This window comes from Etheostoma cragini, chromosome 17 (assembly GCF_013103735.1).
Source record: "Etheostoma cragini isolate CJK2018 chromosome 17, CSU_Ecrag_1.0, whole genome shotgun sequence".
In the NCBI taxonomy this organism is placed as follows: domain Eukaryota; kingdom Metazoa; phylum Chordata; class Actinopteri; order Perciformes; family Percidae; genus Etheostoma; species Etheostoma cragini.
The window spans coordinates 3,955,440-3,971,555 of NC_048423.1; the positions used below are offsets into that span (position 1 = coordinate 3,955,440).

General features: G+C 40.0%; 1 protein-coding gene across 3 annotated transcripts in view; it reads right to left on the minus strand.

The window, feature by feature from the left end:
* Window positions 1-14,822, minus strand: part of abch1 (ATP-binding cassette, sub-family H, member 1) — a 26,215-nt gene extending 11,393 nt beyond the window's left edge. The window contains exons 1-12 of one of the 3 annotated variants that reach the window (XM_034897406.1): window positions 14,012-14,821; window positions 13,427-13,506; window positions 11,807-11,952; window positions 9,821-9,980; window positions 7,953-8,107; window positions 5,678-5,785; window positions 5,017-5,110; window positions 2,672-2,746; window positions 2,083-2,263; window positions 1,780-1,876; window positions 1,502-1,670; window positions 807-907 (exon numbers count right to left, since the gene is read on the minus strand). In XM_034897406.1, coding sequence (XP_034753297.1) covers window positions 807-907; window positions 1,502-1,670; window positions 1,780-1,876; window positions 2,083-2,263; window positions 2,672-2,746; window positions 5,017-5,110; window positions 5,678-5,785; window positions 7,953-8,107; window positions 9,821-9,980; window positions 11,807-11,940 — 1,274 coding nt within the window. In that variant the 5' untranslated portion in view covers window positions 11,941-11,952; window positions 13,427-13,506; window positions 14,012-14,821. Of the gene's footprint in view, window positions 1-806; window positions 908-1,501; window positions 1,671-1,779; window positions 1,877-2,082; window positions 2,264-2,671; window positions 2,747-5,016; window positions 5,111-5,677; window positions 5,786-7,952; window positions 8,108-9,820; window positions 9,981-11,806; window positions 11,953-13,426; window positions 13,507-14,011 lie in introns of all 3 variants that reach the window. The other 2 variants (XM_034897404.1, XM_034897405.1) reach the window with 2 other exon arrangements.
* Between the last annotated feature and the right edge of the window lie 1,294 nt (window positions 14,823-16,116).

The following is a 16,116-nucleotide window of genomic DNA, read 5'->3' on the forward strand; positions in this document are numbered from 1 at the left end:
ATATATATATTCATCATGAGGGCGAACATGAATGTCTGGACCAAATGTCATGGGAATTCATCCAATAGTTGTTGAGAAATTTCACTCAACACCATGAACTTGAACCTCATGGGGGTGCTAGAGGAAAGGACAGGGGATCATCAAAGTTGGGAGGCTTTAGCCTCTGGGCACTGTACATAAACAGAGATATTTCAGTCCGTCCCAAAGGGGTGGATCGACCGACATTTCCATCTCTAAGCTGCGACGCCAGTGGGGCTATAAACAAAATAATGCAAGTTGTTGTATAATGTCCCCTTTGTAAGTCTTTTCACCTAAGACTGTAATGTTATCCACGGTTTAGTTTGCTACATATTACACAATTGGGTAAAAAGTAAAAAAAAAAGAAAAGAAGCTTTTACCTCCGCAAAATGTGTAAAATGTTCAAATATGTATGCAGTAAGGTTAAAAGTGAGTGTCCGTGCGTGTTTATCGTGTTTCTCTACAGCTATAATGCTGTCTGTGAGTCACACTGGCATTTTGATGGAGCTGCTCTGCTTGTTCTCGAGTACCAAACTGAAAATCTCTTTGTCATGCGGCACGCAAACACAGCCTTCTGTACAGGCATTTGAAGTGAATCTACTGTTTATATTGTTTGTGGGATATGAATGAGGTAGACCACTTGTACACGACAAATGTGGAGGACAGAATTGGTGTGCAGATGAGCTTATGGTCTAAATATAGCGTATAGCAACCTGACATGACATGACATTTATTGATTTCTGGTTTTGAACAATGACTGTGGTATAGAACATAAGTGATGCTGTCACCTTTTTGTCAGGTAGCTGGTAAAGTTCTTGCCGAAGCCGATGACACCCCAGTACTCTCCGTTATAGATCCCATCCAAAGCTTCCGTATGGGACAAGGGCACCTATAGATATATGAAGAAAAAATGTTATACACGGTTTCATTTTATATCAGTTCAATGCTGACTTACGATACATTATACTTGATGATACTTTGCTTCAGTTGTGCTGCACATTTTTTAAAGATTCTAGTGTTTGTTATTTAACAGCTTCACAAGAGCCGTGTGTGTTTTATACAGTATATTGAATGTTGGTGATTCAATGTCACACAAAGGAACTATCTTTCCCCTTTCACAGATTTCCTAGAAAATGAAAGCCGTAATGTTCTGCTGTAAACAGAAGTGAAACCTAAAGTAAAATTAAATGTAAGAACTGAGAGAGACGCCTGTTACTTCCTTTGTAGACTGAACCATTTTAGATACCAGCAGGCCCTATGAGCTCTGTAAGCCTCAAAACAAACACACTTCTGTGCAGTCTGATTGCATGCAAAAATGAAACGTTATAATCAATCACCGACAGAAAATACATTTGAATCTATTGACAGCAATACGGTAAATGCATCTGCAACAAAGAACAAAAACAGAAACTAACCACTTCTTTTGGCTGACAATAAATATGATAACAGAGGGTTGCCCCGCCTAATGTGTATTAATAAATACCTGGTGCACACTGGAGTTGTCCAAGAAGGAGAGCAGTAAATGGCTGAAAGCGGAGGGGGCGGAGTCGTTGTTCACCACGGCAACCTCAATCCCATTTGGGTCTCCTCCAATGCACAAACAGATCAGCGAGACCTGGATGACAGGCAGCAAGAACTGGAAACACAATGAGCTGCAAACACAGGGGAGAGGGTCAACATCCACATGTGGCTGACAGATATTTGCACATAATCACTTATGTTACTAATTACTCCATATTACTATTAATTACTGCAACATACCCTGGCATTCTCTTCATCCGCACCATAGTTTTGATCATCAGGGCAGCGATGTTTCTCCACTTGGGCAGAACGTGTTTGGCACGTACCTTCCAGTCCACTTAACACACAAAAACACACAAGTACACACTCTCAAAGGTAATTATTCACGTATATTTTCAGACCGGTAAAATATTTATCAGACTGCAAAAACAGGCTGATGGTAAAACTGTATTTCTTCACATGATGATCATATTTGGTGTTTTGGAACTTAATATATCTATTAAACTGAGATAAGGACCTGTACTGCATGTTTCAAACTTGTACCTGAATATTTTGGAACTTCCTCTGCAGCTCCTGGTCCGACCACGAGAATTGGCTGACTCTCGTCCCGCCCACTCTCGAACGATTGGCTGTTTTCCAGCGCCCCACCTTGTGGACTGGACCCCCGTTTAGAAACTATCTGGTCCGACGTCTCACACAGCTGCAGGAAGGCGTGCTCAAGGGTCTGCAGCAGAAGGTAGCATGGGTAACAGGGGACCAGTATAAATATTTTCTAGTCTCATCAGTACATTTGCAGTTTTTCGGTGCGGCCTCACCCAACTTCAAATCTAGACTTAAAAATTTGTTTAAAATTGCCAATCATTAAACTTTGGTTTCTCCCATTTCGGCCTGGTTTGTTTTCTCATAGCTTTCTTTTTTTTACTTATTATGTGGTTTTTTATAATCGGTCTTTCATTAATCTTTATCAGTATGTATCTAATTGTACATCACATCTTTATTGTAATACTAAATACAAAGCACTTTGAATTGTTTGTCTTGCATTGTGGTTCCATGAACAACCTCCCGGCCCTGACTACCAGGTCCCTTGGGTGTCCATACATCCTGTGAGAGCTTGAACGAGTAGCCGACTCACTGTTGCATTGTGCTGCTTCATGAGTGCGTCTGGAGGTCCTTCAGCGAGCAGACAGCCGTTCCTCATGAGACCGACCTGGAGAAATAACAGCAGTGACAATATTTGTGCAATAGGTGTTATGACATGGGGTGGGGGGTTATTGAACAACAAAAGAGAGGTGTAAATCTCAGATAGCGTTTTTTTTATTTTATCTTTTAAACAATGTTAAAGGAATAATTTGACATTTGGGGATATAATGCTTCTTTGATTTCTTCCCAAGAGTTAGATGAAAAGATCATTACCATTCTCATGTTTTCACATTGAGTATGGAGCTCGAGCCTGTAGGTGATTAGCTTACCTTAGCATAAAGACTAAGCTTGATAAGCATATTTCCCCAAATTACAGAATGTACCTTTGAACAAAAAGAAAATGATCAGCCAAACTATTCTACAGTACGAACTTAACTTGTCTCTTTTAAGCAATCGGATTTATGGACTTCATGAAAAAAATTACAAGTGAAACAATAACTGAATGACTGGATTTATCCTGAGCCAAGCTTTAGTTTGATCAGCAGTGAAGGTGACATGGGTGTTACATGAAGTGAAAAAGTGTAGGGGTATTAGGCTTTATACTTTGCTTTGTACTGTGTGAGGGCCTGTTGTAATTATGTGTGATCATTCTCCATAAAACTACAGAGATCTGACAAGTCTCCTGCACAAATAAAAGCAGAACATGGCGTCTGCCTAACTTCCAGTTCTCTCTCTCTGTTTCTTGATGTTGTCTGTATTTGCATGTTTGCCGGGTGGGGTTTTGAGCACAGATTTCCATTACTGGCTGCAAAGGTCTAATGTTCAGATCAGTCATTTAATCTATCAGACCATTTCTTGATGGACGTTGAGATGAACAATAACTTTAGTTTGTTTGTATCGGCATACCAAATCTTCTTCCTGATGGAGACAGCTCATATTCAGGAAAGAGAGGGTTTAGATAGTGTGCAGTGATTCTTTCCGCTTGTTTTCTAACAGCATGCTCTGTGTGGACTTGTACTCTATCCTCCCTATTCTCCTCATAGCTGTCTTGTGTGTGCTGACCAGTCTAACTAACCAGTTGCCAAACTATGCTTTGATTCCATATCTGTTAATGCTCTCCAGATCGCCCGGTAGAACATGAGCATGATCTGGCTGCCTACTCCAAACAGTCTCAGCGCCTAAGAAAGTATAATCTCTGCTGCAGTCTATTGCACAGATGGTAAATGTGTGTTTTTCAGCAGAGTCTTACAAATAATTAGGTGCCATATAGTCAATCGTCTCTGCTGGAAAACACCCATTGATATGAAATGTGGATCGACTCGAAATAATCAACCGTTTTAACACTTTTTGATAATAATGAAGCTCCATGGCACAGAGGAAGAAGATTGTGAGTAATAAGACAATACTTGTTAGTAGGATCAGTTCTGGTTGGTTTTGTATTTTCATGGGATTTGTTGATAATAAGAAAAATATAGAGTATCACCTTGGGGCGTCAGCAGCTCAGTCCATGAGGACTTGACTTGTAGCTGGAGAGGTGCCAGTTCACTTCCTGGACACTGCCGAGGTGCCCTTGAGCAAGGCACCAAACTCCTCGGAGTGCTGATAATGTGGCAGCCCATTCGCTCTGACACCTCTCCATTAATGCATGTCAATGGGTCCTGTGTGTGCATGTGTGTGTATTTTGGGCTTTTGTGTGTAATGTTACAACAGAGTGTAAAAGAATAATAATATTTGGTTAATGTTCATATTTTCTTTAAATTTTTTAATGTGCTCTGTCCGAATATTTGGACTAATTTTATTTTAATGCTTTGGCAACATTGTTATGGAAACTTTCATGCCAATAAAGCCCCTTTGAATTGAGTTGTGAAACAAATAATTTCCCCATTCAGGGAATAATAAGTGCTTCTTCTTGTTGATCTTCTTCGTCTTCGTCTTCTTTGAACTAATTCATGAATTGAAAGGACAAATTATGTGAAATAAAGACACAAGAGAGCTTCTATACAAACTGTATGGAATGTTTTCGCCTTGCTTTTTCTCTCATTCATTGTGAGCTTTTGTCCCTCCTGTCAAAGCTAATACAAAAATAAACTTCCTCTAACATGTTGACGCAGACTCTTTGTGTTTTTATGAAACATGGCGACCAGTGTAGAGGCTTTGTTCTACTGATTTTGCAGCAGCATTCCTGGTTCTAGTTTGAGAGTAATTTTGTCCTTGTTATTTCTATGTAAATGCAAGTGGCCTCTCTCTCTCTCTCTCTCTCTCTCTCTCTCTCTCTCTCTCTCTCTCTCTCTCTCTCTCTCTCTCTCTCTCTGTCCATGCATGTATGAACTATCTCACCACATTGGCTTGCCTGGCCTCCTCTATGTAGTGTGTGGTGATGATGACCGAGACTTTCCCCGTCTTCACAATCTGCACCAAATGCTGCCAGATCCTAGAAAAGAGACCGAAGAAACCAAAACAAATATCATGTCTCTCGACCTACTTACTAATAGAGTTTTTCTAAAATCTCTGGGAAAGCTCACAGCTTTGCCAACAGCATTTTCCCTGCCAACCGTCTGATCTGTTGAGGCTACGTGGTGCTATTGTACAATGAGGCTGGAGCATCATACTGAGGGAAAGCAGTCTGCTTTCTAAAGGATTCTGACCTATTTTCTACAACAAGTGCACAAGTGAGAAACATGGACATTGTTGTTAGATGGATGCAGAAGTTGTTAGCTCAAGTGGAAATGTAATTTAAGAGTATCATTCATTTTTTTGCAGCTAAAGCTTAACAGAAATACAAATAGTGAGTACTGGATGTCTTAAGGATGGATTAAGGGTTTAATGGCCAGAATTAAACAGTTTGAAGTTTATGTGCAGTATGGAAGAGTGTTAAGTGTAACAGTTGAGTATCTGCCCATTTTAAATGGAGTGGTACTACTGAACCCGTTTGTTGTAAAAGCCATTTTGAACTTGCACCAAATACAGAAATTATAATCTGCACATGTGTGATACATACTTAGACCTAAGAACAGGGTCCACTCCGACTGTCGGTTCGTCCAGGATGAGCAGCCGTGGATTCTGAAGCAGAGCTGCACCGAGAGACACCCTGCGCCTCTGACCCCCACTGTTACACACACACACACAGAAAACAAGTAGTGAGAAAAAAAAGAGCCAGGGTGACAAAAGATATACAGTGTATTCTCCCATTCTTTGCATGTCACTCACTTCTGAAGGTAAGCAGCAAAAACAAAACCTGCAGGACGAACCTGCCTGACCCCACAGAGGAAAACAACTTGAGCGAGGGACATTGGGGGGAACAGGCATTTTTACAAAATTGACCTTATTTTATGCTGCTTGGTCCTACGTTGTATTACAGACAAAAGAAAGAATGACATGAGGCACACACATACTGATGAGTACACAAGCCACATGGTGCGTGTTTATTCATACCAAGAAAGTCTTTCATATTCTGCAGAGTGAATAGTTTCGACAACCTGTATGTCCTGAAAGGCTGCAGCAGAAACACCTGTTGCAAGATCCTTAACCAATCTTTAAAAACATATCACATGCAGAAAGAATCCTCTTTGACAGTAGGAAGTTTGGCTTCACTTACACGACAGGCTGTTACGCCACAGATGACATAAATATTACATAAGCTGCAATAAAAAGCTGGTTCGAGGGGACGCGTTGGGAACAGAAGGGTCTTTGAAACAAATCAGGGATGTAAATAACATAAGACTATTGTTCATCAAATAACTGCAGAATATAACAGGGCCATAAAGTAATTTACCATGTTTTTTTATCTCTATGGTTGGAGAGATTGCAACAACATGTTCTCTCATAGCTTGCATCAGCCTGGTTTTCACATGAAGACTAAAGTCACATTCTCAAAAATAACTTTTAGGGAGAGATCCAACAGAAATATTTGGTGATAAGCCAAACACTCTATTTTAAATGTTGCATTGCTTGATTGTTTCCTTTTATGGCTTGAGAACCAGACTTTTTTGGTCTTTGTACAGTATCTTCCACTGCAGCAGAAAGTTAGTAGAAAACAAAGCTCTGCAGATATAATCTGTTGTTTAGTGGGACAAGCGATATGGTATTCAGACGTGCTTTACTTTAGTTAAAGAGTTACAACAGAACAAGTTAATGTGTAACAAGTTCAACAACTTACTGGCAGCTTTCCAACTTTCCTCAAATTAAAGGTTTTAAGGACTCCATGGACATTTGCCTTGATGGGTACACAAAAGCAGTGTTGCCTTTATGCTTGAGTGGGTGGGTAAAAATTGTTTTAGGGGGCTTGTAAAAACGGGCGCTACTGTTTGTATCATTTCCACATCTGAAAAGTTAGATAAACAGAAGTGAACAGGTCACTTATCTTCTCTTATTAAGGTCACAAATTTACCGTTTGCGACCAAGCTCCGTGTGTGTTATTTGAAGAAAATCATCGCATCCAGCTACAGACTTAAGAATCCCAAGTAGCATAGTATTACAGTGCTTGTTAATGCTGGACAGACATATAAACCCCAAAATCCTTAATGGAGATTTAATTTAAAACTCTGATTGAGATACATGGTGTCAGTCAAACCTGGCAACACTGATGACAATGAATAACATAGTTGAGAACATTCAGCAAAGCAAATATTATGACAAATAGGATGCTGTCTCTTTATTTGGCGTTGGCTAGTTTCCCTTATCAGTCTGTCATTTTGTTTTATGGCCACTGGGTTTACTACCTGTGGAGGAGAGAGGGAGTATGTTTTTCTGTGTGTTCACATCCATTTGGGTAATTCAGGTGCCAAAGTCCACACGCATCTGTAGACTCACTTCATAACCTGGCTAGGGATGTACTGCATATGGCTTCAGTTCACCACACCTAAATTTAACATCTATAATTCATCTTTGTGTTCCGACTCAGCACAAAAAAGTCCCAAATGACTTACTGCAAAGAACTGCACAAATAAAGACAGAACATGTTTTCAGTGTGCATTTTTTCAACAAAACACCCTCAATGCATCATTTAATTCAAGATAAGATTGTATCCATATGCCATCACCACAATGATCTATGATTGCTGAATATCTAACTTTACTGATTAGCTATTGATTGACAGTAAAATTGCAGCGAATCAAAGAACTTTAGATGAGTAGTTCCACAAGGGCTTCTGGTGTAAATGCAATGGTACGATGCACAATAAAATTGTATACATTCTTGCATACAACATTATGTTCCTAAAAAATCTCTGTTCTATGTTCTGCAAATTAAAAACATTCAATTTCATGGGGTTTTACCTGAGATTTCGGACTAGACTGTCTTTCTGAGGTAGATCCAGGAAGTCTATGAGGAAATCCATGCGTGTCTTTGTTTCCTTCGACGTCAGACCATGGATTCTGCCAAAGAAGGTCAGGGTGTTGCCTATTGTAAACTCCCTGTACAACGCCAGCTCCTGTGCAACACAAAGACAAAGATTTAAAAGGTTGTGTGTCTGTAGATGCTTTATCATAGATGTTACAGATGAATCAGTGAGGAGAGGTATTGCTTGAAACTCATATTTGATAGTTTTGCATTTTGTTTTAAGTTCCAACCTCCAAATCTACCTCCATCATGTATCTGATCTTCCCCGACAAAGATACTTGTATGAATGGAAATCTAAGAACTGAGGAACTGAAGGAATATGATGATAGATGCATCAAATAAGTTTCAAACCCTCCCTCTCTTCATTGAAACATATGTGGCATCAATAAACATATTACATCACTGACTTGTTTGAAAAAAATGAAAATGACCTGAGGACATTGTTTAGTGTCAGTAATCTCCCCAAACCATGAAGCCATGTTCATATGGTTTAACATGAATGCAGAGTTAAGTTACACTTTTTGTGTGTTTCTTTATTTATAATGTTAAACGCTGTCTATACACAAGTGGCTGTACAATTCCTTTGCGTATATAAAATACTGAAATTTACAATATTTTGATTAAATCCCAAACTGTTTAATTATAGCTTTGCTGAAGAAGAGTACAAATCTGAGCAAGATTAGCCTTTAAATTGTCTCCCTGAGGAGAAATGTGTCTTGGGCAATAAAGAGAACACAGGTGACATAGCAGCTCAAAGCCTATATACACACACATATACAGTAAGTCAGTGTGCAGATAAGATTGAGTAACACACAAAGATCAATATACAACAGAACATACACACCTCAATATTGCACATTCCCGAACAATAAAAGCCATAACGTAACCCAGACCTAGGCTTATGAATATATCTTTCATTATTCCTTAAAATGCAGATCTGTTTCTACAACTGTGCTAAAAGGTGCTAAATCAAATAAACTTATTCTTATAATTACTATTATCTGCAGCTGCACTGCTGCTTTCTGAGCACTTACACCAAGATCTTTGACTTTGAGCCTCGTAATAATCTTGTAAGTATTATTACGAGGCTCAAAGTCAAAGATCTTGTAAAAAAGGGTCCATATACACATTTTTCTGTAACAACAAACAAATTGGATATATTGTATATTGATAGCCTCTCTGTTTGAGTCAAAAGTCAAAACAGGTCATTGAATTTCTCTGCATTGTCACATCAGACAATACAAGCCAAGTGCACCACAACAGTTGCACCCCGGGGAACAGATGAGGTGTCACATTTCTTCTTCTCTGGGTCACAGATCGCTTCCTATCAGGGACGTATGTGATGCAAAGGCTTACACACAGGGGAGGACACGTGCCATGTGTGTTATCAGCCTCATCAGGTATCCAGTCTGACAGTAATGAGACAGACTCACAGGTTACTGATAGCAACAGAACACAAACTAAATTAAAGAAGCCCCTGAGAAAGGCCCTTAAATATGGAGCTGAAGGACAGAGTAATTGGACGTAATGCTGACACAGAGCTGCAGGGAATTGTAATAAAAAAATGACCTTTTGAACCCTAAGTAAAGCTTAATTTAATTAAAGATCAATTTAGCAACCAAAAAGGTTTTCTGATATAATATACACAAAATGTATATTTTATGTGGTGTGCATGTAGCCCTGGATTTAGCCCTAAGCTAAAGTCAGGGTTGGCCCACTTTGGATTGTGCCATTGTAAAAACTTACTTAACCCCAAGTGCAGTGTGAAAAGCCCTAATGATCCATTTTAAGATGTGATGTTTACCTGCGGCATGTACCCGACCATCTTCCCCGGCACATCATGCCCAGGGAATGCAGGTGGCTTCCCCAACACGGCAATGTGACCCCGAGAGATTTTCAGAGTTCCCACAATGCATTTCAGAAGTGTGGTCTTCCCACATCCACTAGGCCCCAAAAGGCCATATCTGCAACACAGAATCAAGAGCATTTTAGATAATATGAGATGGCTCTCAGAGCAATTTTACAACTAGGAAAGTTGTGAAACTTTATGTTTTTATCACCTGTTTAGATGAGTTGTGTAAACAGCGTGTGTATTCATTCGCGGCAATTTTGCTGTGATACACGTCGCAGCTCATACACTAGCATGTTCACTCATTACAAATGTGAATTGAAAGAAAACTAGTATATGTGAGAGAAACTATAGTTTTGGTTCACTTACAGTCAGACATGGAAGTAGCTTTAAGAGTTGTCAGTATTCCCAAATAAGGAAATAGACATGGACTATGTAAACACCTGAAGATAACCAGATGACTGTATTAGATCAAACACAACAACGACTGCAGAAAATCTGTGGTCAAACAGAACACTTTCTACTTTTTCCAAGATGTCTCACTCAAGAGTCTTGAGAGTAACTTTGGTTTGAGATGAGTACATTTGTAGCGACTATGGTGATACAAAATTTGATTATAATGACATTTTTCCAAAAAGAATAGTAGGTTACTAAACTATGTTTAAGAAAAACGTGTCTTGCTTTCTTTATTGCTTAAAATAGGGTCCAATCACCCAGAATTACCAGTAAAATAATAACAAACTAATTTGAAGCAAACATAATTTTGAAAAGTCCCTAGTGGAAGTTAGGCACAAAGAGTAATATATATTGTCTCTAATTGGGCTCCAGTCCACAGTCTAACATAACAGCAGTAGGTTATGACCTGTCTTTGGCAGAGTCGGACTTCAAATCTATGTCTCCATAGATAATGGGAGATATAACAGCTGTTTGATAAGACAGTGCTGCTTCAAGCACTCCCCTCCCACCAAGGTCAGGGTAGGAAGTTAACACATAACACATACTTACACATGCACACACATCTAACAGTCATACACACAGAAGCTGCAGTAGTGACGTAAACACAGAAACCCTGGATAAGATTTTCTTTGACCCAGACGGTCACAGATGAATGTGCCGCATGTGATTTGGGGTACCTACGACTTGACTTGTTACGTAGGTAAGAAGAGATGTTGTAAATTATTCAACAGCATCTTCACACATGCATAGATGAGTGAAGAAGGACCCTTTTGTGTATGTCCAGCATGAGTTTAAATGCTCCTTATGGAAGACAGGAACTCCACAGTTTCATGTTACTAGATATAACAATAATAACCAATGATAATGTATTACCCCAATAGCATGTCTTTACTGCAGCATGGCTAACACCAACACCGAAAGGTAAAGTTACCCACAATGCATTAGGTCAGGGGATCTTCAACAGGGAGTCCAAGACCCCTAGGGGGTCCTCAGAGTCAATGCAAGGGCCTTCCAATTATTCCTTTTTAAAGTTTTTTTCAAAAAGTAAAAAGTCTTAATTTAACATAATATTAGCAAACATAAATCCCCACTGCTTACCGGCCGATAGGTAAATTAGTCACTGAGGATTCACTGTATGTTTAACATTAAAAATGATTCATAAACTCATGCCAACAATTGTTAGCCATTTTAAGAAGTTGGAGGCAAAAAAGGTATAAAGGCTTTAGGCCGCCCTACACGTTATTGTAGACCCATTTTAATGTGCAACTTCATTTCATACAACATATGTAGTAGGGGGTTCCTGCTCCGTCTCTCTTTCAGTTAGGGGGTCATTGGCTTAAAAAACGTTGAAGACCCCTGCACCAGGTGAATCTTAACTACGGATCTTATAGTAACAGTTAACAGTTGGGACAGCACTAAACAACACTTCATTGTGGTTAAACTGTACTTAAAACAGAGTCAGTGTGAGTCAGAATGTCCACTCACATGTGTCCCTGTGGTACAGTCAGGTTGAGGTGGCTGAGGACTTTCAGCTTGCCGTAAGATCGGCACACATCTCGGCACTGGATTGCGATATCCTCCTGTTCAGCAGGCAGAGGAGCCTCCAAATCAGCCTTCATTTTTCCCTCCTTCTGTTGGAAGAGAGGACAACACTTTGTTAAACAGCAATAGCAATCTTCATGTCTGTGTGTCAGATGTTGACCAAATAAAACTGAGCAAATGTTACAAAAGGACAAAAGAGCGCACAAGGCTGATGAGAGAATTCCCTCTCAATCCTATCACAGCACAGGACTACAATAACAACTCATGAGATGGTGCACTTGTCCTCACTCAAAGTGTCACACTCAATTGAGCTGCTTTTCAAACCTGAATCTGAGCTGTTTAAGATGCATATTTTGCCGATCTGGAATGCAGTTTAGAGTAAAAGAAAGTATGTTTTCTGCCGTCAAACATGAAATGTTGTTTGTAGAAATAATGTAATTCCTTAGTGGTGCAATCAAAAACTCTCTGCTGCTATATGAGAAAATACAGTATATTTGTTGTATAATCATTTCAGTTTAAAAACAAATATCACTGATTTAATTACAAATCCTCCATGGAAGTCTTTGGTCATATCTTTCTCAACACTTTTGAAGTGTCTATACGTTAACAACATAATTGCAGTAAATAGATACAAATACCATAAAAGTGTCTGTTTGCAATCATAATATACCTTATACTCTTGATCTGCTGGGATCTATACACAAATTGAAACCTAAGACAACAGAGGGACAGTCGTAAGATGATACTGTTAAGATGATATCTGTGCCACCTTTTTGCATCTGCTTTTCCCAGATGTTTTATCCCCCCCCTAGTTGAAACTACAAATCACCAACACTTGACTCCTGACTAAGTTTTACTTCTGTGCAGAAGTTTGTAGCTTCCTCCGTCTGAGTCGTGGTGGTTTCAAAAGGTAGCTGTAGTAGCTGAAAGAAAATGGAAACCAATCTGTCCAAGTAAGCCAGTCACCACATCACAGAGGAGGCAACCAGATTAAACTTTTTTTAAGTAAGGAAGAGAAAATAGTTTATCCTTTAACCCAAAAGTCCAAGATGAATCTCACTTCTGGCAGAACAACACAATGAAACAATTCTCTCTTACTCTGATATTCCTAACGGTCTTTTCGCATCTTTTCAAGCTTCAGCAGACAAAGTATTTGGGTCGTAAAACAATCCTTTGCCCTGTACTCTCTAATAACAGCCTTCTTTCACGGGTTTCCCTCGGCCTCCAACTAACTCCCTCCTTAATCCAGAATCTCTCATTTTCCAGTGAGGAGATTAGTGGGTATGCATTGCATAACTGATGCAATTGGTTGGCCTCACCTTTGGCACTACAGCCTACATCTGCAAAATATACACAAAGTCACATCGCCTGCTTTCTTTGTAAGAAATTATGAATTAGCATGTGGCTGCTGGAGGTTGTAAACGTTTTTAGATGACACTCTGATTTCAAACACAGTTAAGATCCATTGTCTGAGATGAAACTTGAAGTAAGATAAAGACAACTACACCGACAGTGAATGTCAACTTGATGGAAGATAAAGCAGCAATCTAATCAAGCACTCACCCTAAGAAAAGGCCGACAAAATGGGGAGAAGTGTAAAGGATGAAGAACAGCTGATGAGTGAGTCCACAGCCTGAAGACGACTTAACAAAAACATTACAGCCCAGTAAATGCAAAACCGGAACAACAAGTTCAATTTAGTTCCCTCAGTCCAGGAGGTGAGAACAACCACACACACCCACACACACACACACACACTTCCCAGTCTGTTACAGGTGGCTTCATTACCACAAAGCCATTTTCCACAAAAACATAACATATTTGATGGTTACGGCTTCACAAGTTGTCAAATGCAAAATGCACATGATCTCCACACCTTCCTTACGTCATTTTGGGCACTGGCAACTGGCAATTTGGACATTTTAAGTGATTGATAATCTAATCCAAAATTGTGAGGAAATCAATGCCATAAAGAGTGCAGCCTCACTCTTCCTGTTGATGAACAGGCCCATAATAACAGAAAACACACACACACACACTGGGCCTCTCTCTTGGTGGACACTTTCCTCTGATAATGACCTTAGCACCACAAAGCCTCTATTTCATCCATGCTCAGTTCTGCTCGGTTAATCAGGAAAAAAATCCTACCTTTCCTGCCAACTTGTTGTCAGCTGGCGTCGCCGCCAAGTGGAAGAAACCCGGCTTGACAGGCGCGCTCAAAATCTCCGGATTCAGCAGCAAAACAAGACGAGTGAGACGCAAATATGTGAAAGCATGACCACTGTCCGGCTAATTATAAGCTGGCCCTCGGAAACCTACATGCACCGACCGACCGACCGACCAGCTGCTGCACTTTCACTTCTCGCTTTGACATCAGCGCGTCACACATACGCTGCAGCTGCAGCAGCAGCAGTGGGCGACGGCTCGCCCTCTCTCTATTGCTTACACGAGAAAGCTCATTTTCCTTTCCTCTGCACTAGCCTAATAATCTGAACATTGTGCCCAAATCAATTAAATGACATTGTTGCGGGTACTGCGGCGGTGTGCATCCTGAAGGGTTTCTCTCCATCTTCTTGCAGCAGCGTGTCAGAGACTGCCTGGAAAGGCCCGATGTCAAGGGACGGTCTCGGTCCTGAACGTTTTTGCAAAGAGAGCATCCTGTATTATCAAAACGCATCTTACCCGTTCTTCCATCTCGGTGCAGACTGCGGGTCCGACCGTCGCAGCATCACGACCGGCAGCCTGCGCGGCCATGGCAGCACGGAGGATGGCGGACCGGACAGGAGGCTGGGTCTCTGCGAGGAGAGGCAGCGAGAGAAGGAGGGAGAGAGAGGGATGGATGGAAGCGCTGGGGGACTTTTTTTTTATACTGAAGTCGTATAATCTGTTCTATCTGTTTTAAACACTGACTGCCGAAGAGCAATACTTGCTTAGAAAATACTGGATTTTGGAAGTATTTTCTGATCTGATCACAGTTTTTTTGTGCATGCACACCTGACCACATGCACAAACCTGCAGCTATGGGGTCTGATGATGCTCCGCTGCAAAAAAGAACATCAATTGACATTAAATGATGTATGCATTGACGTGGTCAAGCATCCTGTTTTTCTTTAATTAAAATAATTAATTTGTCAAATTTGTGTATTTATTTATGTTTGTGAAGAAATCTTACTTTGTCCGTTTCATTCTGACTTTTTATTACACTTTTTTGAAAAAGACAACAAATCAAGCCAGTGAAATCTCTAAATAAAGGAAATTATCTTCATCTGCTATTATGCCCCTATGCTAAAATCACACCAAATAATTGATATGCAGTACCTGCTCTGCAGTCATCTCACCATCAGTATTGTGTGTCTGTTGCCAGAGGTCGTGCTGGGTGTCATCTCTCCTTTACTTTCTCAAGATGTGAAGATGCATCAGGCTGGTTCATCTTGAAAGAATTATAATAACCAAACCTGTTCATGTATAATAACGTCTGTCTCTCTCTAGAGATTCAGGGAATGATTTTCTTTTGTCTCAGGACAGTCTTCTTTTGGAGGTTGGTGGGCCAGCCACACATCAAAGAGAAGTAGGATATAGTTGGGGTGGTTGACTATGCCATTGCTTTACCCATACAGATTCATGTGAGGAACATTTGTGTGATAGAACATGACTGTTCACAATTTCTGAATTGCTTCATGTGAGTCACTGTATACTGATGTACACACTGGTGTTCTGGTCGTCCTTTTGATGAAGAACAAGGTTCTCGCTGCCGGTAAAAAAATAACAATGTCTTTAAATCTCTAAAAGGTATCTCTTTAGTTAAGTTCTTCATTTGGTTTCGTTTTTTTTTTTGCTTTTTTTCTTCATGTGAAGTGTCTGAGGGCTATGTGAAAGTGGATTTTAATAAAATGCTTTATTATAGCTAAAGACAATTCTGGGTGGGGTTTACTTGAGAAAAAGCTGATAGGTGGTATGAATTAATGTAAAATCTTATGGAGGTCTCGGCCCTTAAAGATGGGTAAGACTTACAAAACTAACTTTCTGTGATATTTGGTGTGATATTTGGTGTGATATGTGGTGTGATATGTGGTGTGATATGTGGTGTGATATGTGGTGTGATATGTGGTGTGCTATTGACTATTGGCAGGTTTAACACGATGTTGACAGGGTAGTGACCAAGCAGCTTCATAGCGGCTACACTCTAAAAAATAAAGCATTGGGTCTACAAAAAAAAACATGTTAACGTTTTCCACTAGAATATTTAAGTTAAG